Source organism: Gymnodraco acuticeps, unplaced genomic scaffold (genome assembly GCF_902827175.1).
Source record: "Gymnodraco acuticeps unplaced genomic scaffold, fGymAcu1.1, whole genome shotgun sequence".
Taxonomy (NCBI): domain Eukaryota; kingdom Metazoa; phylum Chordata; class Actinopteri; order Perciformes; family Bathydraconidae; genus Gymnodraco; species Gymnodraco acuticeps.
Genome location: NW_022992128.1, coordinates 126385 through 152884, shown reverse-complemented (window position 1 = coordinate 152884; position 26500 = coordinate 126385). Strand labels below are relative to the sequence as shown.

Here is a 26500-nt window from a genome sequence, read left to right as displayed (position 1 = left end):
TTGTTACAGATTCTGCCTTGTATTACAAAAAGCTCTCACATGGTCAGCGGGTTGAGTGATTATTTATATATATTTTGTGAATTTGAAGAAGCTTCGAACACAAGCCAGCATCATCAAACATAGTGAAAATGTAAAAGGAGACTTGCAAGAGTTATATTGAAGATATCAAAGAGGCCGTATAATGCTTTCTGGGGTTTTCCCTTTCCTGTAATGTTATATAGGTTTCTGTGCCTGAAACTCCTCAATTGGACTCCTTTGATTACTTTGATTAACCCAGAGAAGAAGAAGACGAAGTGACGTCAGCGTAATCTTTCCTCAGGGAAAGTACTGCGGTGTGAATGCGATTGGCACTAGCCCCCTGGCGGATTCAGTGCCGTGGTACTTTAGTGCCGGCACTAAAGTACGGCAAGTCCTGCGGTGTGAAAGCGGCTTTAGTGACATCACTATGTAGCACTCAATTGTGAACCTTAAAATGAGCCTAATAAGTCCTCTTTACGTGGTATTTAGGGTTGGGAGATCAGAAAAAAACCTTTACACCGTTACAACATCTTGACAAAATACTTCATAGATGATATTGTGAGAGCGCTGTAGAGATTTATAATTGGTGCTTTCTCAAACTTTTTTGGTAACTCATCATCAGTTATGGGGATTTTGTGACTGTGGGTGGGTGTGTGGGTGAAAAAACAGAAAAGCCCAAGGCTCTCTTCTGGAAAAAGAAGTTTGCAAAGCCTTTAATCAGATGTTTCATGGTGAAGTTGGGAAAACATAACAATGATTTCAGATGTTAAAATAGAGCCGGGTTAACATCCCACACACAGGACAATCAGCTTCTCCAGGGTGTAACCGTCAGCGGCTTGAGAGTAATTCAATGTTTGTATATATATGTATATTGAAAGTAAACTTAGGTTTCAAATCATGTTCACATAGTTGGAAACATAAACTAAGCAAACATGAAAAATGATGCAATGTGGGGTTTTCTTTAGTTTTCTTGCTAAAAGTATGAACATTGAATATACTGTAATAGAACATTCTGCAAAATGTTCTATTACTATATTCTTTTCTTAGTTTATCACTAACTCTCAGAGTCCAAGCTCTTTTTTTGTGTTCAACCTGCCAATGCATGCAACACATAAGGACATTAAAGCACCTTTGTGACCGGTCTTACTCCCAAATATACCGTACATATCAGATAACAGAGAGAACTAAGCTATTTCCAGAGGAGAAAAACATTTTAGAGCACAAGTCATGGCTGCAAAGGATCCTATATATCAGACAGAGAGACTCCTAGAAGCTGTGAATTGCCAATCCATCAAAACAAATCTAGGAGGGTCAAAGTTATTTCCAAAGGGCAGCGAGCAAAATGAACTAGAAAACACACACACACACACAATGTCTTCATCTATGTCTCTTTAGCTCTCAAACTCAAGTTCAAATACGCCTTATATTGCTATAGCTACTTCTGCAATATTATGTTTCGGATAAAGTCTGAAAAACATAAGCTTCAAATCATAGCAGAAAAATAAATCAAAGATTTCCAATACTTTGAATTAAAAACACTTGGGAAAAGCAAGACATGTCAAAGTCACACAATGCCCTCTAAAAACATAAATGATATTAATAGATTGCAATCTTGACATTTTGTTGGAGAAATACCAACAAACCACCTGCTGCCCATCGCCTGAGTCAGAGAGCAGGTTAACACAGGTGGAGCAGTGAGTGTGTCCACAGACATGTCCAGGCCTGTTCTCTCTGTGTGTGTGTGTGTGTGTGTGTGTGTGTGTGTGTGTGTGTGTGTGTGTGTGTGTGTGTGTGTGTGTGTGTGTGTGTGTGTGTGTGTGTGTGTGTGTGTGTGTGTGTGTGTGTGTGTGTGTGTGTGACAAATAGGTACACAATGACTGAAAGGCTGAAAAGCTCATAGTGAAATAAAAACCAAAAAGCTCAGATTTATACTTTAAGTTTCTAAGAAAAGTCTTTTTTTCAACTCACATATGTGCTGTATTGAACTGTTTACTATGAGAGGTCTAGCATTACTATACTTGTGGGGACCTACATCTGTTTACATCTGTCACGTGTGGGGACTGGCTTCCCTTATGGGGACAAATTGGAGGTCCCCATGAGGGGGATCATTCATTTTAGGGTGAAGACTTGGTTAGGTTTAGGTTAAGGGTAAGGGTTAGGGTTAGGGTTGGTTATGGTTAAGGTTAGGATAAGTCTCCAGGAAATGCATGTAAGTCAATGTAATGTCCCCTGAAGTGATGTATACATGGTATGTGTGTGTGTGTGTGTGTGTGTGTGTGTGTGTGTGTGTGTGTGTGTGTGTGTGTGTGTGTGTGTGTGTGTGTGTGTGTGTGTGTGTGTGTGTGTGTGTGTGTGTGTGTGTGTGTGTGTGTGTGTGTGTGTGTGTGAGATGGAGGACAGTTAGTTCTGGATCATGAGTTTCCAAGTGGCTGGAGCCGGCTCTTTCTACAGTTCACTGCGCAGTGAAGCAGCAGGTGGTGGACAGATAAAACAGTTTCCACGTACACATATAGTATGTAGTGCCTCTACTGTGACATGTTTCCATGCTTTAATGTTCAAAAAGCTCTAAAACGTCCTCTTTAAATATGACATTTGTGATATTTAAGGGATATGTTGGAGCTCCTCCAACAATGCAACATCTATAATCAAATTAAAAATTAAAAAAGTAATGCTCGTTAACGCCTTGTTCGACGGTTGAATCAACCCATGACAATTTAAATATCTCTGCAGAGTCAGACACTGTAGCTCCTTTTCCGATATCCCCGCCTATTTTTACAGCAAGTGTTAGACCGTTAAACACTTAACAAGCTTTCCTCCAAGGCAACCCTGTGAACAGAGGATGGCTGGAGGGAGGGTGGAGGTGAAACAGCAGAAGGAGGGCATCAGTGCCAGACCTCACAGTGACCCGAGGACCAGCTGCTGACTGTACTGGAGGAAACACACATCCAAACACCAACAACAACAACAACAACAACAGAGAGCATGCTGCATCATCAACACACTGCGCCTGCCATGATCACATATACACACGTAACCGGTGTTGATTAGCGGTGTCTGTGTTGTGTTTTGTTAAAAGGATGAGACCCGAGCCAGCATACCGCTGAGCCGATCTCCGTGTATTCACTGACTGAAAACAGATGTATAACGAATCAGTAGTTATTTTATACAGGAGCCCTGAAGTCAGATGTAAGACCTTTTAAGACCCTTTCCGTACATTCTAAGACCTCATCTCCACTTGGAGTTCTAACCGGTTACCTTGGCGACACACTTCACCTCACATTGACTATATACAGTATTGATTGTCCTTCCTCCTTATCTTCCAACCATTTGGACGCAGACTTGCATTTCCCCATAACGATGTTGCTTAGCAACCGGCGTAAACGGACCGTCGCGCGCTATCAAGCAGTGAGCGTGCGATGTCCTGTTCTGATGACGTCAAACCCAACGGGATGCCATCAATAAACTACACAGAATCACACTACACACCTACGCCATGATTACATTCAGGCACACTGTAGAATACAACCTCTTTGGACCATTTATATACTTATTGGAAACAAGCTACAACATTTAATACCTTGGAAAATGCCCTTTAATACTTTTTAATAGCCTTCATTTTCGCTAAATTTATCGGTCAACTTTTAATACTTTTTAAGACCCTGCGGACCCCCTGAATTTAGTTATCCCTCACACAGACTCCTCACGTGGAACACATTCACCCAAAGGGAAGAGGAAAACGTGAGGGACACAATATGAAGGGGGGGAAGTCCGCACACAAATAATCTTCTGTGTACAGTGACCGCATTTTGGGGGGTTCCGCCCACTGATTTCAGACCCAGTCAGGTATTTAACGTTTAATAAATGAAGAACACAGAATTATTAAATAGAAAACACAGAATTTGTGTGATTATAATAAAAGATTTACAAAGAAATATTTCACACTAAACACCACTGTATATTAACAACTGTTACACATACACTCCTGAACTTTTGAAAGAACATCCATGACATTCATCTGTTTGCAACTTACAAATTATTTATCTAATATATAATATTCCAATGACTTGTATATAGACTCTCCTTGCACTATTTTATCTGTTATATTGTGTTGCCATGTTGGAGGAGCCTGTGACCTAAGATCTTCATTGACATATCTACACTGTAGCTATGCACACATGACAATAAAAGGAGGGCGTGTGTGTGAGCCTTGAGATAAGATAACCTTGTATCTTAAGTTCAGGTTTTCACTTTATCTTAAGGACCTGTTATCTCATCACATCAGAGTGTGTCCTCAGCTCATCAAAACCCATCATTTTCATTAAGATTAATGCAAAAAAGAAATGTGTAGCTCCTTGTATATTCACTTGAAAGGAGTGAATGTAGATTATTCACTCAGTTGCTATATGAAGGAGGATTTATCTACAACTAGCTTATTCTACTTGTAACCGTCTTTCTCTCTTCACTGCAGCCTAAATGTGTTTTCAAACCCTCCAGCACTCATGGGAGTTTTGCACAGAGTCTGCCCGGCTACAGGAGGAAGTGCTTTGAGAAACGCTGGTCCAATCAGAGGCTTGGGTTCCGGTCAGCTGGCTGAGGCTCACTGTTGCGGACCAATCACGCGGCAGGGATTGAGGTCATGTGACCGGCTCAGACGGCTCACAGTGTTTTTGAAGCAGATGAAAACAAAAGCTAATGAGGCTGTCAGCGTCCTGCCAGCTGCCTCGCTCAAAGAAGCTACTGAGCTCCATGGAAGAAAACAGGATTCATTATCACTACGGCAACAAGTGTTCGTGTGTGTGTGTGTGTGTGTGTGTGTGTGTGTGTGTGTGTGTGTGTGTGTGTGTGTGTGTGTGTGTGTGTGTGTGTGTGTGTGTGTGTGTGTGTGTGTGTGTGACAAATAGGTACACAATGACTGAAAGGCTGAAAAGCTCATAGTGAAATAAAAACCAAAAAGCTCAGATTTATACTTTAAGTTTCTAAGAAAAGTCTTTTTTTCAACTCACATATGTGCTGTATTGAACTGTTTACTATGAGAGGACATATCCTGCTCATTATCAGGTTCATATTTGTATTTTGTGTCTTGTTTATAGACATGAACTTCCATGTCTGGATGCAGACTGGAGTGGGGAAAAAACAAGTTAATAATGATGTTAACTTGGCCAGAAAGTAATCAATAAATCATTGAAGTCTACAATATAAAATCCCAATAATTGCTGTTTATAGGATTTGCTGCTTTTATCTATTTTATAAAATAATTTCAAACTGTTTCCTGGAAGAAGTTTGAAAGATCTAATCTTGAATTATGTGACGACATTTCCCGAAAACCTCGTCTGAAAACTCCAACGTAAAACAAACAAACCATGACTACATAAAAGAATAACCATGACGCTGCAACTGAACGGCTTACATTTGAACTCCCAATTCAGATACTGATCACTGATAATTAGAAGGCATCCGGCAACATTTCGAGAAGATGAGTGTGTTTTTCAAATGAGAATGAGACAAAACCCTGGCGCAGGTTTTTCATAAACAACACACACTTGTTTTCCCTTAAAATATGAAACAATTTAACTTTAAAACAAAAAAACTCACTAACCCCTGTACTTCTCCATCAGTTAAGCAATCTGTCCTCAAGACTTCTTTAAGCTGTACTCGGGACAAACAGCCCCCCCCCCTTCCCTGAAGCAGCTTTGTCATTACTCTCCAGATGGCCTGCATGTACAGTACCCCCCCCCCACACACACACACACACACACCATGTCCACACGCTTAAACCCAAGAAGCTCAGACGGGCCAACAACTGCCAATAATATCCTGAACCAGACGCTGAGTTAGCTGGCGCGTGTGAGCGTGTGTGTGTGTGTGTGTGTGTGTGTGTGTGTGTGTGTGTGTGTGTGTGTGTGTGTGTGTGTGTGTGTGTGTGTGTGTGTGTGTGTTTCAAGAGGGTAATAAGCCATCAGGAGGGATGTTGTGTTGTGCCTTTGAGTCCACTTCTTATTCTGCACTGGTCCAGCAGTTAGCCAGAGCCAATGTTCAGTGGCTGAAGGCCCGGACGAAAGTCAGCCTCAACTCTTCTCACAATGCGGCCATATCTCCGGCTAGGAAGGTAGCCCGAGCTACGAGTGAAAAAACTAAACTTACATGAAACTTCCGTTGGGTTGCTTTAAAGTCAAGCTTCAGTTTAAGATTCACCCTGAAATAGAAACATGTGATGGAGCATTACTAACCTGACTCAGAAACCATCTAGGAGAACTCCATTGGAAGCCATTTGGAAAGGGCAGGCACTTTCAAAAGCACTTGGCAGGTGATTGGATCAATCTGTCAATCACCTTCTATCATGGGCCACTTCTGATTGATTAACAATGGCTGGTACATGTGGAGCACAGCACTTCTGATTGGTGTGGATGACTGACACACAATAAAAAAAAAGTTTTTTTTGAAAATTATAAAAAAAAATTAAAAAAAGTTACAAAAAATCGCAGGCTTTGCGATTTGATAATCGCATCATTTAAAATCGCGATTTTGATTTAAAATCGATTAATCGTTCAGCCCTACCTTTGAGTCCACTTCTTATTCTGCACTGGTCCAGCAGTTAGCCAGAGCCAATGTTCAGTGGCTGAAGGCCCGGACGAAAGTCAGCCTCAACTCTTCTCACAAAAACATAATTTTGTCTTGGAAAAGGATCTTCGAAACAGGGGGGTCTCCTCCGCTCAGAGCCTGAGCCCAAACATTGATGACCTTGCACCCGAGATGAGATGCCAAGTATCTGAGCTAGCATCACAGAGCAGCACACTGAGTTCAATGGATGTTTCCTTCTGCACTTTCTCTCACGACAACAGGGCATGTTTGGTTTTTTGAAGCTGTTGTTGGCCTGTGGGAAAATGTAATGATAAGAAATGACTCTGAAAAGCTGCAGATAGAGCCATAAGAAATGAATGCAGCTGATTATTTAATGTTTAATGTTGTTTTTAAAGGCAATAATTGAAGCTTTGTTAGTTCCAGGTTTAATATGTGCAATAAGTTCATTTCAATAAGTTCTGCAATAAACATTGAACCAGTCCGGCCCTCCACTAGTACCCATTTTTTAATTTTGGCCCACTGTGTATTTGAGTTTGACCCCCCTGCTGTAGTGTGTTATATAGGTTTGTGTGCATGTAAATGGTCTGCAAAGGCTAAAATCCCCGTGTTCCCTCCAAAAAGGAGATGGGCAACAGGTTGGGAGGAAAATCAGAATAAGCTACACAAAGAACATCTCTGTTAACTAATCAGCACATATAAGGTCGTTTTGTAGATATCTAGTTAGACTGATTTGAAACAGCATCACTGGTGAACATAAACACGTCTCCATATCTAGCCAACCCCCCCCTCAATACCCAGACCGAGCATGCATAGCCCAGGAGGCGCCCATTTTGGCTTCAAACAGAGAGGCTTTCACTGGGTTTTATCAGGCAGCTCCAGGTCACAGATAACAGAATGAAGGGCCCGTTGTACAAGACGCTAGCTAGCTGTGGACAATCAATAAGGGTGGGGCCTTGGGAGGAAAGAGGGCGAGAGAGAGAGAGAGAGAGAGAGAGAGAGAGAGAGAGAGAGAGAGAGAGGAGAGAGAGAGAGAGAGAGAGAGAGAGAGAGAGAGAGAGAGGCATGAAAACCATTGAGAGACACTGGACATGCGTGACTGATGCCTCTGACCTTGGAGATATGACTGTGTGTGTGTGTGTGTGTGTGTGTGTGTGTGTGTGTGTGTGTGTGTGTTGTGTGTGTGTGTGTGTGTGTGTGTGTGTGTGTGTGTGTGTGTGTGTGTGTGTGTGTGTGTGTGTGTGTGTGTGTGTGTGTGTGTGTGTGTGTGTGTGTGTGTGAGACCATGACTCATGAGCATTCAGCTGAGCTCGAATCCAAGGATGGGGGAATCTGATTCACTGACTCGTGAAGAGAAATGCTATGAAAATATCTCAAAATACAACAGAAAAACACCACAACAACTATTCAAAATCACTATTTGTCTCAATCTGAGCCAAATTCAAGTGTCCTAAATGTTTGAAACGCAGCAGCTACACAGTCTAAGTGTGTCTGAGCTCTTATCGTGTCCTTACCCTTCAAATTCCAATAGTTCCTGTGTTATTACTTTGGAGAGCAGCTCGAACTGGCTGACTCCTGCCAGCCATTAAAGCACAGTGCCTCCAGATGACTGACAATGAGCCACATTGAAAACAGAAAAATATGTGTATGACTTTTTATAATCACATCATCTGCTAACAAGAGACGCCAGATGATGGATTCTATTGGAGCTGGGTTGATTTTGCAATAATGGAAATAAACTCTACGTTTCATGTTGTGTGTGGATGTTTAATTGCAATTACAGTTTTGCTGCTGTGTTTATTGTATTGTGTTACTCTGGCACAACAATTTCCTTCGGGATGAATAAAGTCTTATCTTATCTTATGTGTGCTCTGTAATTTCATTGATGCTAACAACCGTAGCTTTGCAATTTCTGTCAGTCGGCTGATATACGATGCAATTATTCAGCAACTATTAGATAGATTCCCATGACATGTTGTACAGCGATGCATGGTCCCCAGAGGACTAATCTGACTTTTGGTGGTACTGTGACTTTTCCTTTAACCCGACCAAGAAGTCACCCGACTTGTTTTACCCATAATGACATTAGCATCTGGGAAGAGACCGAGGGGTAGACCTAGGACCAGGTGGAGGGATTATATCTCTTCGCTGGCCTGGGAGCGCCTTGGGATCCCCCAGTCAGAGCTGGTTGATGTCGCCAGGGAAAGGAAAGTGTGGGGCTCTCTGCTGGAACTGCTACCCCCGCGACCCGACCACGGATAAGCGGGAGAAGATGGATGGATGGATGGACATTAGCATTTAGCAGGCAACTAAATCTACCAACTTTGAGTGTTGTTGTTTAGATGGATTTCAAGGTTCCCAGGTGATGAAATAGCAACTTTGGTTTTAAACACTGTCTAGACATTTAAGTGGCTTATTATTAGCACTGTGAGCCTTTTAGCATGATGACATCGACATATAGCTCAAACAGCAACAGTGTCAACTTCATTAAACCTAATGACAAGCCTCTTGGATACCAAAACATGTCCTGATTCATGTTGAAAATATTATGTGATGCCTTTAACATCAGATAGATCTTTTTTAGATTTCTGGATGATCCATTTTCCTTTTCCTCCTTCTCCATCTGGACTTTGGTCACATGGACGTCAAATATGTGTGGCTCGTCAGCAGTTTTTGAAGCCTGATTGATTTACCATGCAGGAAATATTTTGCTAACTGAAACCAACACAAACCCTTCTCTGTCTGTAAAAACATTATAAATCAAACAAATGTTCTGAACCCAGAACTTAAACAGTGCTTGCAGTTAAAAAGCTGAACCTTAACCTACAATAATGCGTCTGTCAGCATGTCGGCGAGAGGAGCAAACACAAAGAGACGTCTGTCCATACCAGGAGACATAATCAACCTAATAAACTACAAATCGCCCTTCTTCTAAGTCATACAACAGACTCTTCACACAGAAATAACCCCATGACCTCAGCCTCCTTACGACATTTCAGACATTTAGCATTTTGATGCTCTTAGCCATAGACGAACATTGAGGCAGTTTAACTTCATCAACTTAAATGCATGTTTTTGGAGCAAAGTGGTACTCAACCCTAAGAGCCTGAAGGAGTTAAAGGGTCTCTATTATACTTTTTTTTGGGGGGCTTTTCATTTCCTCTATTGTGTTATAAAGGTTGTTGTGCATGTACAGTAAATGGTCTGCAAAGGCTTAAAGGGGACCTATCATGCAAAATGCACTTTTTGATGTCTTTTATACATAAATGTGTCCCCGGTGTGTCGGGGAACTCACGCAGCGTCAAAAAATAAAACCCTCTCTCTTTTCCTCCGTACCCAAATCTCTAAAAACGGGGCTACAACGGAGCTGATCCAGATTTGCGTCCGATATGACGTAATATCTGAAATGTGGACCCACGGCCCAATCAGAAACGTTGCTATCAGAAACAATGCCCGACTGTTTTGGACGTAATATGGTCGGTGTTCACATTAGCATCGCTAACACTCAGAGCTAACCTGTACTGGAGAGCATGTGTGTGAAGAAGCAGGAAATAAAAAGGAACTCACCTTGTGGTATAACCGGCAAGAGAGAAAGCCTTTGAGCTCCAGACTGTTTCAGAGAGAATCCTTGATAATCCATGATATGGCGTTTCATCACCGCAGTATCTGCCGGTAGAATCTCCTGCATAAGCTCCGCCCCTCTTTTTTATCAATTTTTTTTTAAAGCTTTATACCCCAAATCAGCACTTTTGAAACAGGAAGTGAAATAGAGGGATATGAGGCATGGCTAGAATGGGTGATCTGTTTGGTATTTTGAGCAAAACACTTCATAGACATGCTTTTTATATATTTGTATATATCCGAGACCTATGCTATTGCCTAAAAATAGCATGATAGGTGACCTTTAAATCTGCGATTTTGAGAAAAATAAAGACCTTTTTGAACATTAACTAATGTAAACATGACACAGAAGGGACACAAAATACAAATATGAACCTGAAAATGGGCCGAATAAATCATCTTTAAGGCCTACTCCAACTTTACTGGAAATATTTTTTAAGATAATACAGTGTAGATGGAGTCTGTTTTTCTTTTTTAAAAGGACATCAAGGAATATTTGAGTAATTGTCAGTCTAGAAATAGAACAAGAGAAACAAGAAGATGAAGAATAAAACAGGAAACAGGTGAGGCTGGCAGCACATTTAAATGTAATTTCAAACCTGCGTCTGACAGCCGTGGGAAAAAAGAGCTTTATCTTAAAATAATTAATTTGCTGGCTTCCAATAACAGCTGCTCCTATTAGACGATTAGTTTGACTAATCTTAAATGAGTGCAGTCTGTGGGCTCTTCGGCCATTATGATGACCAGATTTGGTTTTTCTTTTTTTTTACAATAAATAGGTAGTAAATGTAATTCCATAATGTGAATTTTTATTTTAACCTCTGCTTTAGAGGCGATTTACCTTTTACTTAAAGGGGACCTATCATGCAAAATGCACTTTTGTACGTCTTTTATACATGAATATGTGTCCCCGGTGTGTCAGAAAACACAACCCTCTCTCTTTTCCACCATACCCAAATCTCTAAAAACGGGGCTGGAACGGATCTGATACAGACTGATACAGATTTTAAATATCTCTCAGTGACGAGGAGCTCCGCCTATATGGCCAACTCTCCACCAATCAGGGGAATGAGAGGTTGACGTGGCATGGTAACAGCATGGTAACATGACGCTTGTAACTCGGCCCCCTCCTTTGCAGGGGGGCGTGGTCACACAGGGTGGAGGAGAGCAAAATAGAGCGAAATGAGGCATGGCTAAAATGCATGATCTGTTTGGTATTTTGAAGAAGAAAAAAAACGTATAGATATACCTTATATAGGTATGGCACTACAATATATTATTCAAATATAGCATGATAGGTCTCCTTTAATTTGTGATGTATATGTATTTAATACTTTTTTTTAATTTCATACTAAAATGGAGCAACCGTCACAAAATAATTATAATTTTAAAAAGTATTCCGTTTCCAATTTGGTTATTCTTTTCATTTTTTCTTTTCATTTTCATCATAATGTTTTAATGAAAAGAGTCTCATTTCATCTGGTCAGCGAATTCGTCCACAATGCTTTATTTCTTGTCCCTTTATAAAACCTACCAGCTTCACTGAGAGACGAGGTTAAATCTCTCTTCGTCTCTTCAACAACAAGCCATCTGTCTGCAGTCTGCGAGTATCCATCGCTCCACACAACCACACATAAATATAATACTACAGCTCCATTATGTAACCAGCAGACATGAAACCAAAACAATTAAAAAGGGTAAAATTGTTAATTATGAAGATAATTACAGCAGCGTCCAACACACCTGTTGCTCCGCCTGCATTTATATTTGAGGCGATTAGCAAAAAAAAGCACCCATAATCTAATCTGAATTATTTGTTTTTCTCTGCTACACTCTACAACTCCTTGAGGTTTGTTTCTTTTACAAAATCCAGCTGAACAGGCACACATTTGAAATAGCTGTTACCACTTTATTAGAGACATTTATAGGCTTTGGTTTATGATGAAAATAGTCTTAAAGTGGAAATATCTAAGAGTTAGAGTTTCATTAATGAAATGCATTATTGAGAATGTTGAGATATTTATGTAATATAGTATTTCATTGTGTTTTATTAATTGCCACTTTGTTTGCAATTGAGTGAAGGCGAGATAATAGTCTGTTGTTTTAGTAAGCACATTATTTTTGTCACACGATCGCCTGATCACAATATTGGAATTATTTACTTTCCGGAATGTCAACTGGAGTGAATGGTACACACACACACACACACACACACACACACACACACACACACACACACACACACACACACACACACACACACACACACACACACACACACACACACACACACACACACACACACACACACACACACACACACACACACACACACACACACACACACACACACACACACACACACACACACACACACACACACACACACACACACACACACACACACACACACACACACACACACACACACACACACACACACACACACACACACACACACACACACACACACACACACACACACACACACACACACACACACACACACACACACACACACACACACACACACCTCCTCCTCCTCCTCCTCCTCTTCCTCTAAGCATGTGCCGTGTCCTACGGAGGGATTACAGCCATTATTCCATAACCCCCCCCCCCCCCCCCCCCCTCAACATTAACAGGGTTAAAAAGGAGGAGGAGGAGGAGGAGGAGGAGGAGGAGGAGGAGGAGGAGGAGGAGGGATGCTCAGGAGCGTCTGACCTTCCTCTGCTCCCCTTACATCATAATTCATCAATCCATATTTCATCGATATAATACTTGATACAACCAAACACAATCTAATGTAATCTATGCGTTTGAACCCTGCTGTCTGCTAGTCTGATGCACAGGCAGGAAGTGTGTTGTCCGAAGCACCATATTTGCAGAGGAGTCAAACCACATTATCGTGCCAAAGTTATAATCAATACGAGGTGTGATATTATTTTGAATATGAAGCCTATGAAAGTAAATCCTGTTATTACCAGTCGATGGATAGGAAGAATATGAGTTTATATCAGTCTAATATTGAATTTGTTTATCTCCATTCAATTTACGGACAATTACTTTGATTCTTTTAGTTCATAAACTGATCATTTACTGTCTAAAATCAGTGCTTTGGGAGGGAGATGTCAGATTTATGTTACCACAAACCATTTCAGCATTTGCCTGAAAGCCTGATATAAAACCACACAAACATGGGGATTATCAGTGGATACATAGACACATCAGCAGCAGCACTGTCACTGCTTCAGTCCTCACAGTGAGCATCAAATGTGACCCAGATTTTGTCTGAAGCTCTGGCTCCTATTTTTAGCTTCACTACAGCTAGCAGGCAGAGCTAAACCGCTAACAGACTCATTAGCAACGCTACGAAGAACGTAACTTGTGTGTGAAATAAATAAATACTTATATAACTGCTCCTTGAAACTACTTGTTATTGCTTTTAATACACCTAATGTTTCATCTTTGCTGAGGTAGTCATAACAGTTAATTGCTGTATTGGTTTGAGGCTCTTAAATGTAGCTTCACTGTAGCTAGAACACATAGCTGCACTGCTAACAGACTCATTAGCAATGCTATGAAGGATGTCGCCTTTGTGTGAAATAAAAAATAAGTATATAAATACTTGTTTATACCACTTGTGATTGCATTTAATACATTTGTAATGTTTAATCTTGGCTGGGGGATTCATAACAGTTAATTGCTGTATTGGTTTGAGGCTCTTAAATGTAGCATCACTGTAGCTAGCAAACAGATACACTGCTAACAGACTCATTAGCAACACTACGAAGTTTGTCACCTTTGTGTGAAACAAATAAATATTTCTATAACTGCTCCTTTCAACTACTTGTTATTGCTTTTAATACACCTAATGTTTTATCTTCGCTGAGGTAGTCGTAACAATTCATTGCTGTATTGGTTTGACGCTCTTATTTTTAGCTTCGCTGTAGCTAGCAAACACAGCTAAACTTCTAACATCTCATTAGCAATGCTATGAAAAATATCGCCTTTGTGTGAAATAAAAAACATGTCTATAAATACTTGTTTGTACAACTTGTGATTGCATTTAATACATCTTTAACATTTTATCTTTGCTTCTTAACAGTTAATTGCCATATGGGTTTGACACTCTTATTTTTAGCTTCACTGCTAACAGGCTCATTAACAACCTTTGTGTGAAGTAAAAATCCTCCATGAATCACTCTTAGATGGCACTTGCAATTTCATTTAAAAGGTGAGGTAATTCAATTCAAGTTTATTTAAAATCACAAATCCTATTTGTCTCAGAGGGCTTCACAAGTCAACAAACACAATTGGTAATGTAAAACAATGTAAAAACAACAAACGTATCTTATAAGATCAATGTGAAAATACCAATTTAAAAAGAAACATAACACAATGACACAAATACAGTTAGAGTACAATAAATACAATTCCATAAAACGAAGGGTCCATGAGGATGTTCAAAAGGGGGTTTAAAACCAGTCTTAACTGTATGCTGTACTAAAAAGGAAAGTCTTTAACCTGCTCTTATATCGTAATTCACTTCAGAAACACTTTTTGTTATATTCCATGGAATGCTCTTAACATCCCGATAGCAATGAATATCAGACAAGGAAGACCACAGAAGGACATTTCATTGTAAGCATCCTTATGCAAGGACTACTCTTAAGCAAATGTGTATTTTGGTGGTTGGTGTAAAATTGTGGAATTCTCAACAGAAGGATCTAAAGAATTGTATATGTATTTTTTAGTTAAAGAAATTGTATAAATTAAGAAAAATGGGACATTATGAAGCAGAATGTGAATAAGTCTATGTACTCTGGTCCTGCATTGCTACATATGTTTTCTTTATTTGAAGGTCCCATTGTTATTGTCATTGTTATTATTATTATGCGCCGCTTTCCACCTTCTTCTCCAGTAGGACTTAGATGAAGGTGTTGTACTTTTATTTTCCTTATACATGTGATGTTTTGGTGTTGTTGTTTTTTGTTGTTGTGTTGTTTCTCTCCGTTAACCGTCAAGTGGGAAATAAGTATTTTTTGTGTTTCTCTTAGTATCCTAAGACACTGTTATGTTTGGCTGTGAAAAAAAGAAAATGTATTATGAAGGGCAGACCATCTATTTATTTTTGTTTTTTTAGAAAGGGGCAGGTCATATAAGAATTGTTTCTTCTCCCTGCTCCTTTTCGCTCAATGGCGTGTTGTAGAGACATGTTTTGTTGGCAATTACTGTACAATGGTTTTGCGTACCATGAGCGGGACAAATAAAAATGAAATGAAATGAAATATATTAAATGCTTTGACAATAAATACAATAAAAAATGTCATCTGTGGAAGCCGTGGCGTTGTAAAAAGCACGACCAATCATCTGAGCCGGCCCGGCTAAAGTAACTGGATGGCCTACCTGCGTGTCAGCCTTCCATCTGGGCACAAACTTATCTCGTGCCCTCATTGGTCATGTGCGCGTTCGTGTGTGTTGGAGGAGGGGCTCTGTGAGGAAGTCTGAAGGAAGGGGCAGATTTGTTTTGGCTGCGTACTTTCAAATTCTAGCGCACTCGAGCTGGTTTCTCCATTCTTACCTACCCTACCTTTAATACATCGTTATTATTTATTCTTGGCCGAGATATTTAGTGGCAGTGCTTCGACCAAGAAAGTGATTTATCAAGAAATTATCAATTAATTGTTTTCACCTCTAAAATGTGAGAATTTGCTGCTTTTTTGTTGTAAATATAACAAAAAATGTTATGGGCTGGACTATATGTCAGTATACATTTACAGATAACACTTCTTAGTCAGTGTATCAAGACTAATGGGATTGTAATTATCCAATCAAGATAATCCCTCTATTTATAGTTGTGAATTAGTTTTTCTAGCAATTAATCCTCTGACTGCTCGAAACATCAACCTTTTTCATGCATTCTGACATAATAATGATGTCAACGGCCTCTTAAATCCGCCAGAACAATAGATAGAGCTCTAACAGAAGTTTACAGACGTCTCCTTGGGTTCTGGTGTGTACGGTTAGAATCAGTATTTGTTCACACACATTGAAAACAATGATGATTGCAGCCCGACTTCTGCATCATAAATCGTGACAAAGTCAAGTTCCTGTTGACGCTATCAGTCGCACAGCTTCCACTTCTTCTGACTGAAAGGTCACGGGAGATAACAGTACAGTTTTGACTGTAAAGAAAAGTTCCCAGGGGAGACTTTACTGCTGCTGCTGTTGGTTGCAGCCGAACTAACTTCCTGCGTTATGAAAGGTCACCGCAGACACGACTAACATTCCTGTTTGAATAGCCGGAAGGTCTGTGAGCCAGCTTTGCATGAGTTTATTCCTTCTGACAGCTTTGTAGTTCCACTGTACTGAACGAGGGCCGGACTATAAATAGCTCCCCATAGAAATGGAATAAGTAGGAAATAATGGATATTTAAGAGGCATGTAATACTTTAATTAAAGCAGATTATAGATATGGGTTGATATATTTAAAGATAACATATTAAGCTCATTTTCAGGTTCATATCAGTATGTAGTGTCTCTACTGTGACATGTCTCCATTAGGGAGACTTTTCTGCGATTTTTCTAACAGATATTGCGATTCGATTTGTGATATTTGTTTTTAAGCGACCCAACGGAAGTTTATTGTTAGATGCGTCCATATCTCCGGCTAGGAAGGTCGTATCAACGTGCTCCCGTCTCTAGCGCCCCCGCAGCCCGAGCTACGAGTGAAAGAACTAAACTTACATGAAATTTCCGTTGGGTTGCTTTAAAGTCAAGCTTCAGTTTAAGATTCTCCCTGTAATAGAAACATGTGATGGAGCATTACTAACCTGACTCAGAAACCATCTAGGAGAGCTCCATTGGAAGCCATTTGGAAAGGGCAGGCACTTTCAGAAGCACTTGGCAGCTGATTGGATCAATCTGTCTATCACCTTCTATCATGGGCCACTTCTGATTGGTTAACAATGGTTGGTACATGTGGAGCACAGCACTTCTGATTGGTGTTGATGACTGACACAAGAGAACTAAAACAAAATGTAAAAAAAAAAAAATGTTAACGAAAATCGCATGATTTAAAAAAAAACGCGATTTCGATTTAAAATCGATTAATCGTTCAGCCCTAGTCTCCATGCTTTAATGTTCAAAAAGCTCTTTATGTTTCTCATACTGTCTGTGCTGCAGCACCTCTTTTCACCCTCTGTCTGAAACCAGAGCCCAGTCTGCTCTGATTGGTTAGCTGGCCGGCTCTGTTGTGATTGCTCAACCGCTTAGAGATGTCCCGCCCCTTAGCCTATCACGTACAATGTGTTGGAGTGCTAGCCAAATGAAGCGTGAGTGTTACATAGTGATGTCTGATGTTACAGAAGTAAACAAAGGAGGGGACTTTGGGATTGTAGCCTTTGCAGACCATTTACATGCACACAAACCTACTGTATATAACACACTACAGGAAAGGGACAACCCCCAAAAGCATAATAGAGCCCCTTTAATGTTTTTAATATATAGCTTTTCACAACAACAACTCTAAATACTTAGCAGAAAGTTCCTCGAGGCACCAGCGCTGAAACCGTTAGTCAATGAAGTGACTAGTCGGTCAACTGGAAATAAGTCAATAGTAATGGATTGATAATAGTTTATTTGCTAATCAATAAATCAATGTTGTTTGTCAAGCTAAACGCTGATAATTCATTGTTATTTTCCTCTCAAATGTGAGGGTTTGCTGCTTTCATTGTTAATTGAATATTTAGGAGTTTTGGACTGGAGACTTTTCCCTGTTATTTGGGTCATTAAACACACATTCAATGTTTACTTGAAAGAATACTCAATACATACAATTGGTTGCAGCCCTTATTTAAAGCATTATGGGACACATAACTGCCGTGTTTTCACCTTGTGTAAAAGCCAGAATGGTCTACCTTTGGAAAGAGCATATGAGGCAATTCTAAATTTAAACATAATGCATGGATTTATGAGAGAAATTGGTAAAGAAAATCAACAGTAACTGCATGTTTAATAGTCTTCTTGTGGCTGTGACTGCCAGAAATAACTAGTGAATATCCCGTTTCAAATAGAAGGCTATAATTGTCCTGATGAAGCCGACGTGTGGGCTTTTAACCAATGAAATACTGAGAGGTTTCTTCAGATCCAGATGCAGGAGAATAAAGAGCGGCTCAAAGCATGGCACTTAGACACGCATGCATCTGACAGATCTGCCATGCCTTCAGTGAAGTTCTGCGGTGCGTTTCCTCTGAGGGATCGCAGAGATGATGACAGGCTGATGGTGGAGAGCCACACCCAGCTTCACTTCATCAGAAAAGGAACAAGCATCTTTCCTGTGAGGATGAGGAGAAGCTGGGGAAGTCAAACTAGTGTGTTGGATAGATTTTAGTGCATGTAAATGGTCTGCTAATGCTAATATCCCAAGAGTTTCTCTCCCACACACTCCCTCCCTAATTTAAACGGCTCCATTGGACTCCTTTGTTTACTTCTTGAATATAGCGACATCACTATGTAACACATGAGTTGGCTAGAGCTCCAACACATTGCACGTGATAGGCTGGACATCTCTAAGCGGTTGACGAATCACAACAGAGCCGGCCAGCTAACCAATCAGAGCAGACTGGGCTCTGGTTTGAGACAGAGGGTGAAAAGAGGCAGTATGAGAAAAATTAAAGACCTTTTCTTAATATTAAAGCATGGAGACATGTCCCACAAAATACAAAAATGAAACCTGAAAATTAGCAGAATATATCGTCATTAAAGTAGTTTTTCTTCAGCATGACAATAATGAATAGATTTTAACGGCAACACCATAATCTGCATTTGCATTTTGACATCCAATATCCCTTTATCAGCAGACATGTTACTTTCTGAACTGCAGAAACATTTCATGTGGAATCTTGAAAGAGCGACAGTAACCAGGCTGAGGTTTTCTAATCAGGCCAAACTTCTCCTCACTGCACTGATGACTTCCGCCGTTTCACTACTTCCTCACAATCACAAACATCTACTAGCCCTCTGCAGACACACACACCAACAGATTTACTCTTTTTAGAGAATAAAACAGGAAAAAACCCAGAGTTGCGGACTTTTACGAAGTCTGAAACAATCCCAGCTGTGGTCTGAAGCAGAGAAGAGCCTTAAATGGGTTAAACCATTTCCTCAGAGAGGGGGATTCCCCGCCCCACATGCTGAGTGTGGTCTTACCCCAGGGTTTTAAACATTCCTCCTGCCTCCTTCCTCAGCTCTTTAATTTTTCATTTACCTCCCACTGTTTTATGGAAAGAGAAACACGGTGACCGCTGACCTTGTTATGCTTGGTTGCCATTAACAAAGTTGGGGTTATTCACCCTTATCTACATTATGAGGCTTTTTGTTTTGTTTTTTCAGTCACAGAATGTTTTCTTCTTGATGAATTTCCACAACAAACTGCCTTGTTTTGTTTTAATATATGCAAGATTTCGACAATCCATTTCCTAACTACCTCTGGAGGGAACAGACCATTTACATGCACACAAACGTACACTACAGGAAAAGGGAAAAACCCCAAAAGTGTAATAAGGCCTCTTTAAAACATAATTCAAAAGAAGGGGAAATTGTAAAAATACAGATGCTTGACCAAGACCAGCTTGATGTCTGACACATTTCAGACCAAACCAAACAAAAACACTTTGATGATTAAAGCTTGTCCCCCCCACCCCTCCTCTGTATTTTATTTTTCCGTCCCACAGCTGTTGTCAGAGCACACAGCTGCAACACTGCAGAGATTCGACAGCATGGGAAACCCAACCAATCGCCAAGTGTTGAGGATAAAGTGTAATGTGACGACCCAAACACACACACACACACACACACACACACATCCATTTTTCGAATGATCTCAAGGCAAGGCAGCACAGACAGAAAAGAGCTCGGTTCATCCTCCCCTCATGGCCCACGTGGTGATGATTCACCAAATCCTGAGGAACTAAACTCAAAATGTCGAGGTTAATTTGTGTCCCCGTGCCTCTGAGCGTTTCCACAAACACTTGTCCCCTTTTTTAATGAAACAATTACACCATCCTCCCCGAGCCACAATAAAACAAATAATACTCAAAGCAAATCAAGATGCGATAATAGCTGTATTGTTAAACAAGATGCAGGCTTGGGGAGTAACGGGTTACATGTAATGGGTTTAGATCAGGGGTGTCAAACTCAATTTAATTGCGGGCCACATCAGCATTATGGCTGCACTCAAAGGGCCGGTTGTAACTTATATATAAATATATAAAATAATGTATTATATTACATTGTTGCCTCTGCATTGGATTATTATTGGATAGGGTATAACTTCATAATTAACTACGTCTGAAAGCAGAAGTCTGGGGCAAATAATTGCAAGTCTCTTCAGTGGGAATGTCACAAAATGATTTTAAAAGAAAAGCTGGAAAAAAAAGTCAAAAACAGAAATGACATTTAAAAAAAAAAGGAAAATGTTTAAGAAAGAGTCAAGTTTTGAGAAAAGGACACATTCTGAGAAAAAAATCTAATTTGAGATGCATTGTGGGACATGTAGTTTATGGGCAACGTGCTTCTGTAAATCATCATGTAACCGTATAATAAACATATTATATTCTTTGCAAGCTCTTGTGGGGCCGCATGACATGAAGTCAAGGGCCGGATTTGGCCCCCGGGCCTTGAGTTTGACACCCCTGGTTTAGATGATCAGGATACACAAACAGGTAACTGTATTCCCTTACAGTTACATATAAATAATCAGATTACTTTTCTGAAAACTGGGGATTACTAGCAGGATTACTGTGTTACTTTGTGCTGTTTCTGATTTGTGTAAAGCGTCTTTGAGCACTTGTTATTATTATTACTGACCAAGTAAAAACATCATATAGTGTTTGTTGTAAAGGATCAGATGTTGTCTCTTCTCTGTCAGCTGTTCTGTTCTGTAGGATAATACTTTACGTGTGAATCTACGTCTACTCCCTGGATCTGCTTTTCACTTTCTTTGCTTCATTTGTTCTGTTTTTAATTCAGCAGGTGAACCTATACGTTCATAAAATAGTGTGTGTGAGTTCAACTGTGTGTTAAACTAAAACGGAGCATTTTCTGTCAGCTCACATTTTATTTCTGCTTTTTTAAACTGTACTATGTGCTCATGTGTTTCAGTGTTGGTGTATCGGCTGAATGGGCTTCATGAAAGGCAGGATTAACTATAAATACAATCATTGTTGATCCTAAATATCTTGGTTTCCTCTAAGGTCACATTGTTCAGGTAACTAACTAGTAATCGCATGAGAATACATATTTCCCAACCCTGAAGAAAACACACCCCAACAGCCATCTCTTAATCACGAGGAGGCGTTTCATGGCTCTCACTGTGAGGCAACGGCATCGCCTCGGGCCGGCCTCTTTGTCCATGGAGGCACAAAGTGATCCAAAGTGACACTCGTCTCCACGGAGGAATCTCTGAATGCTGCTGGTCACTTTGTGGGATCCCCAGAGGCAGAAGTAGAGATACAGGAGACCTAGAGATTGTTCAATGGACACTGACGCCATATTGTACATGTGTAAAGTAAGCCTGAGAGCCCTTGTTTACCCTGGAGCATGTGAGCGAGAGGAGTCTGTGCCAACAATCCAGGTTCCTGCTCAACTCCTGAATTCTCAAACTGTGATCATCATGTGACAGAAAGATGGTCGTAAATTGTTTTTTGTGTCTTAGTCCTCTAAGATTTCTTTAGTCAATGTAATGCTTTTTTCATGCTGAATGACTTATTACCACGTACTTAATCAGGGTATATGCAGGAGTCCTGAAGTCAGAAGTAAGACCTTTTAAGACCTTTTTTAAGACCCTTTCCATACATCTTAAGACCTCATCGCCACTTGGAGTTCTAACCGGTTACCTTGGCGACACACTTTACCTCACATTGACTATATACAGTATTGATTGTCCTTCCTCCTTATCTTCCAACCATTTGGACGCAGACTTGCATTTCCCCATAACGATGTTGTTTAACAACCGGCGTAAACGGAGCTTCGCGCTATCAAGCAGTGAGCGTGCGATGTCCTGTTCAGATGACGTCAAACCCAACGGGATGCCATCAATAAACTACACAGAATCACACTACACACCTACGCCATGATTACATTCAGGCAGACTGTAGAATACAACCTCTTTGGACCATTTATATACTTATTGAAAACAAGCTACAAAATGTAACACCTTGGAAAATGCCGTTTAATACTTTTTAATAGCCTTAATTTTCGCTAAATTGATTTATCAACTTTTAATACTTTTTAAGACCCCCTGTTACAGTATGTAGTAAACATGATTGGTTGTAGAAGATACAAAAAGTGTCTAAACTCGATGCAGACAGATATCTCTTTATTTTGTTGCAGCACTTCACGTGATTAAACTCCTGACCACATCATGGCCCAAAATGGCTCCGAATACGTAAATGTACTTCTTGGAGAACAGAGGCTATTTGGCGTTTTGATTACCACAAGCTTTGGCATATGAACAAGCAAGATAAATATCAAGCTTGTGTCGATCGAGAAGTGGAATACAAGTGTGCTTTTCTTTAATACTTTATACCTCCTGATGCCTGGGACATGTCAGACATCAACGAAAAGAAATATAGACATCATTCTACACAGCTTTCATGACTGTGTTAACACCATCATTAGGGGAACATGAAAGCTGAGTCATTTACAGATCTGGTTTCTGAACAACATCGACTCGTCTCCAGGTGTGTCTTCTCCTCCTTTAGGGACTGAATCCCCTCTGGCTTCACTTCAATAAGAGACACGCTTTGCATATGTTGCAACAACATAACCATAAATGCCCATAAATCGAGGTGACTAAACAATAAATCACACGACTCTGTTAAACCCTCATGTGACCAACTATAGCTTTCATTAAACCTGCCCTCATGGTGGTAATCAGCATGTTGAGTCACCACACACTCAAGTCAAGGAACTCAATGGCAACCGATTTAATATGGACTTGCTTAGTGTCTATTCCCGTTCCCGTTGTGTCGTACAGGAAGTAGAATAAAGCTCAAAATGTGCTTTTTTTGCAAGGGACCAGATGTCTAGTACATTTTAAACATCAGTCTAAAGAAATCTAGACATCAAACAGAGGCTTACAGACTGGTTTATACACATGTTAGGGTACATGAAAGCCTGAAGATGGAGCTTAGTAATTTACGGATGTGGCTGCTCTTCTTCTGCACAACATCGACTCTTTTCCAGGTGTGTATTCTCATCCTGAAGTGACAGGATCCCTTCTGTATGCGCTTCAATGATGCAATCAGTGGCAAGGTTTGCAGTACAGCAACAGCATAACCCAAAATGCCCATAAATCACGGAGACCAAACAATAAATCAAAGCTTATTTGACTTATTTAAACCCTTACATGACCATCTATTCAGTGTTTCTGTTAAACCTGCCCTAACTGTGGCAATCAGCGTGTTGAGTCACTCTACATCTGCACCACACACTCTGGTCAAGGAGCTCAATGTCAACCGATTGCATTTGGATGTGTTCCAAAAGTCTTGGGAAGTGTCTACTCTCGTTGCTGCAATGCAACACGACAAAAAAATGCATATGGGTCTACTTTGCAGCCACATGCAAATGAAATCAATCACAGCTTTGTAGTGTGTGTGGTGTATCATCTGATGGAGTGAATGCTTACAGGTCAATACGAGCTTAACTCTGTATTGCTCCATAATAAGTCCCTTTCTTGTGTTTTGAAATAATGCAGTGGTTCGGGTAAAGTATAGTAACTGAGTGATAGCAATGCAATCTATGTTCTAATTTCTACCAGGCATAAACCGACACTAATCTCTAATGGAGGTGGTCTACAGGAGCACTGGGTCTCCATCAGAGGCCTGATCCACTGACTGAGTGAGTGTGTGTGCGTGTGCGTGTATGTGTGTGTGTGTGTGTGTGTGTGTGTGTGCGTGTGCGTATGTGTGTGTGTGTGTGTGTGTGTGTGTGTGTGTGTGTGTGATAGGATGGGCAGGCATACCACTACCACTAGTATTGCAGCACAGAGCCACTCCAGTAATAGGGCTTCTGTGCAATAATGTGCACATATGCGCAATGAAACACTGCCCACCCAATGGCGCACAAATCGGTCAGCGTGGTTTTAAAGGCTGTCATGCGCGGACGGGGTTGATCAGAGCATTGTAAAGAGAGGAATATGTTTTGCCGGGGTGTGGATGAGAGGAGGAGAACGACGAGGAGGAGGAGGAGGGGGAGGGAGGGAGGGGCCTTACAGGGACAGAAATAGGTGCAACTGGGATGATGTTTGCAGCGTTAAAATAAAAAATAATGAATGGATGTGAAGCAGCAGAGAGGCCATAACAGTACACTGTCAGGGGAGATAATCCAGTCCAGACCGCACCAAGTGAAGAAGAAGAAGGGGGGGGGTTATAATAAACGTGTTCCTGAGACCGTGAGAGGGGAAGAGATACATAAATGCATGTTTGTGCTCCAGTTTCCGCCCGTATGTTTCCTCGACTGGAGCTTTAACACACACACACACACACGCACACACACGCACACACACAGATGGAGGATCACACCAACCTTGTAGACTTGTCCATAGGTGCCATTGCCGACCACTTCCACCAACTCGAAAATCCCAGCAGGGTCCTGTATATAAAAAGCCCCAAAAAACACATTATAAAAAGATAAACTATATTAATTGATTCCCTGTAGTGCATATCTCCAGATGGGTTCGCTCGATGTAAGCACCGAATGCGCCCGTTCTGCTGGCCTCTCCATGCCAGCAGATATTAAAAGACAAAGACAGGGTTTTGCCAACAACAGCACTGCTTACTACATGTGTTTACTCCCATAATAAAATGAATTGCAGTGTGAAAAGGCCTCCATAACACACACTCACCCTCAGGGATGCGAGGTCTATCTCCACCAGACTTTTGGCCGGGGACTCGCTCGCCATTTTCGCTTAAAAACGGTGATAATTGAGCATAAAAACTAGTTGTTTTTAGTCTCCTTCAGGCGGACGGAGTGTGTCTCATCCTCGGTGGGTTTTAATTTTAATCCCACTGCAATATTTGCTCTCCAAGGCGCGTTTTCCCCCCTTTGTAATCCCGGGCAGACGCTGCTCTGCTGCTACATACCGACCGACTGGAGCCCTGCCTGCTGCACCGCTCTGTGTGCGAGTGTGTGTGTGCGTGCGTGTGCGTGCATGTGCGTGCGTGTGTGTGTGTGTCCGCCCTCTCTCTCTCTCTCTCTTTTCTCTTGTCTCCGCCCCTTCTCTTTTAACAGGGACAAACCGAGATGTTATTGCCCCCCCTCACACTATCTTAAAGTAAGATAAGATATACTTTATCCTGATTTAGGAGATGTTGACGACACAGCAGCATGTAAACAAGGCCTAATATCCTGTCTTTCGTTTAAATGTTGTTAGTTGTATTGCTATATTTTAATGTTATAATAATATATTGTTATGATTATGTAATAGATGGATAGATAGATAGATAGATAGATAGATAGATAGATAGATAGATAGATAGATAGATAGATAGATAGATAGATAGATAGATAGATAGATAGATAGATAGATAGATAGATAGATAGATAGATAGATAGATAGATAGATAGATAGATAGATAGATAGATAGATAGATAGATAGATAGATAGATAGATAGATAGATAGATAGATAGATAGATAGATAGATAGATAGATAGATAGATAGATAGATAGATAGATAGATAGATAGATAGATACAATTAGAATAAAATGTTTAAATGAAGAACAAAATATACATATTCTCTTATAAAATACATATATTCAGAAGATGCTTGTTTACTTCCAGACAGTGGCGAGCCGTCAGGGCCCTCTGTGAGGGCCTAAGATATTCTAAAGAATAATATTTGAAAACATTAAAAAAAAAAAAAAAATTTTAAAATATTTTTTTTGTTCTTACATTTTTCATTAGTTTTACCAAAATAACTTGATTTAATTGTATTTAAAATAATATTTCCAAATAAATAAATCCTTCGAATCTGCCTGTTCAGTTTCTGTTGGAATGTGAAGGGTTAAATGCCGTCTCTGCGAGTTATGTGAAGACGGGAGGGCTTGTTGGTCCCTCTGTACATTCACAGAGGGCCAGCTATAGTAACTCAACGAGAGAGTAATGTCAAATGACAGTACAATTGACCAATCATATCTTCCCTCTAAATGGGCGGGCTTTATTTTCGCGGACTTTATGACAAGTTACGCCCGCTGTGAGGTCTATGCAAGTGGTGCAGTGA

The 26500-nt window shown here is 40.5% G+C and overlaps 1 protein-coding gene across 1 annotated transcript in view; it reads right to left on the bottom strand.

Moving 5' to 3' along the window:
• LOC117538083 (TRAF2 and NCK-interacting protein kinase-like) overlaps nucleotides 1–25416 on the bottom strand; it is a gene marked incomplete in the record, with an annotated part of 93548 nt that extends 68132 nt beyond the window's left edge. The window contains 2 exon segments of the mRNA XM_034203611.1: nucleotides 24805–24870; nucleotides 25124–25416. Of these exon segments, the coding sequence (XP_034059502.1) occupies nucleotides 24805–24870; nucleotides 25124–25180 (123 nt within the window).
• Nucleotides 25417–26500: the final 1084 nt, after the last annotated feature.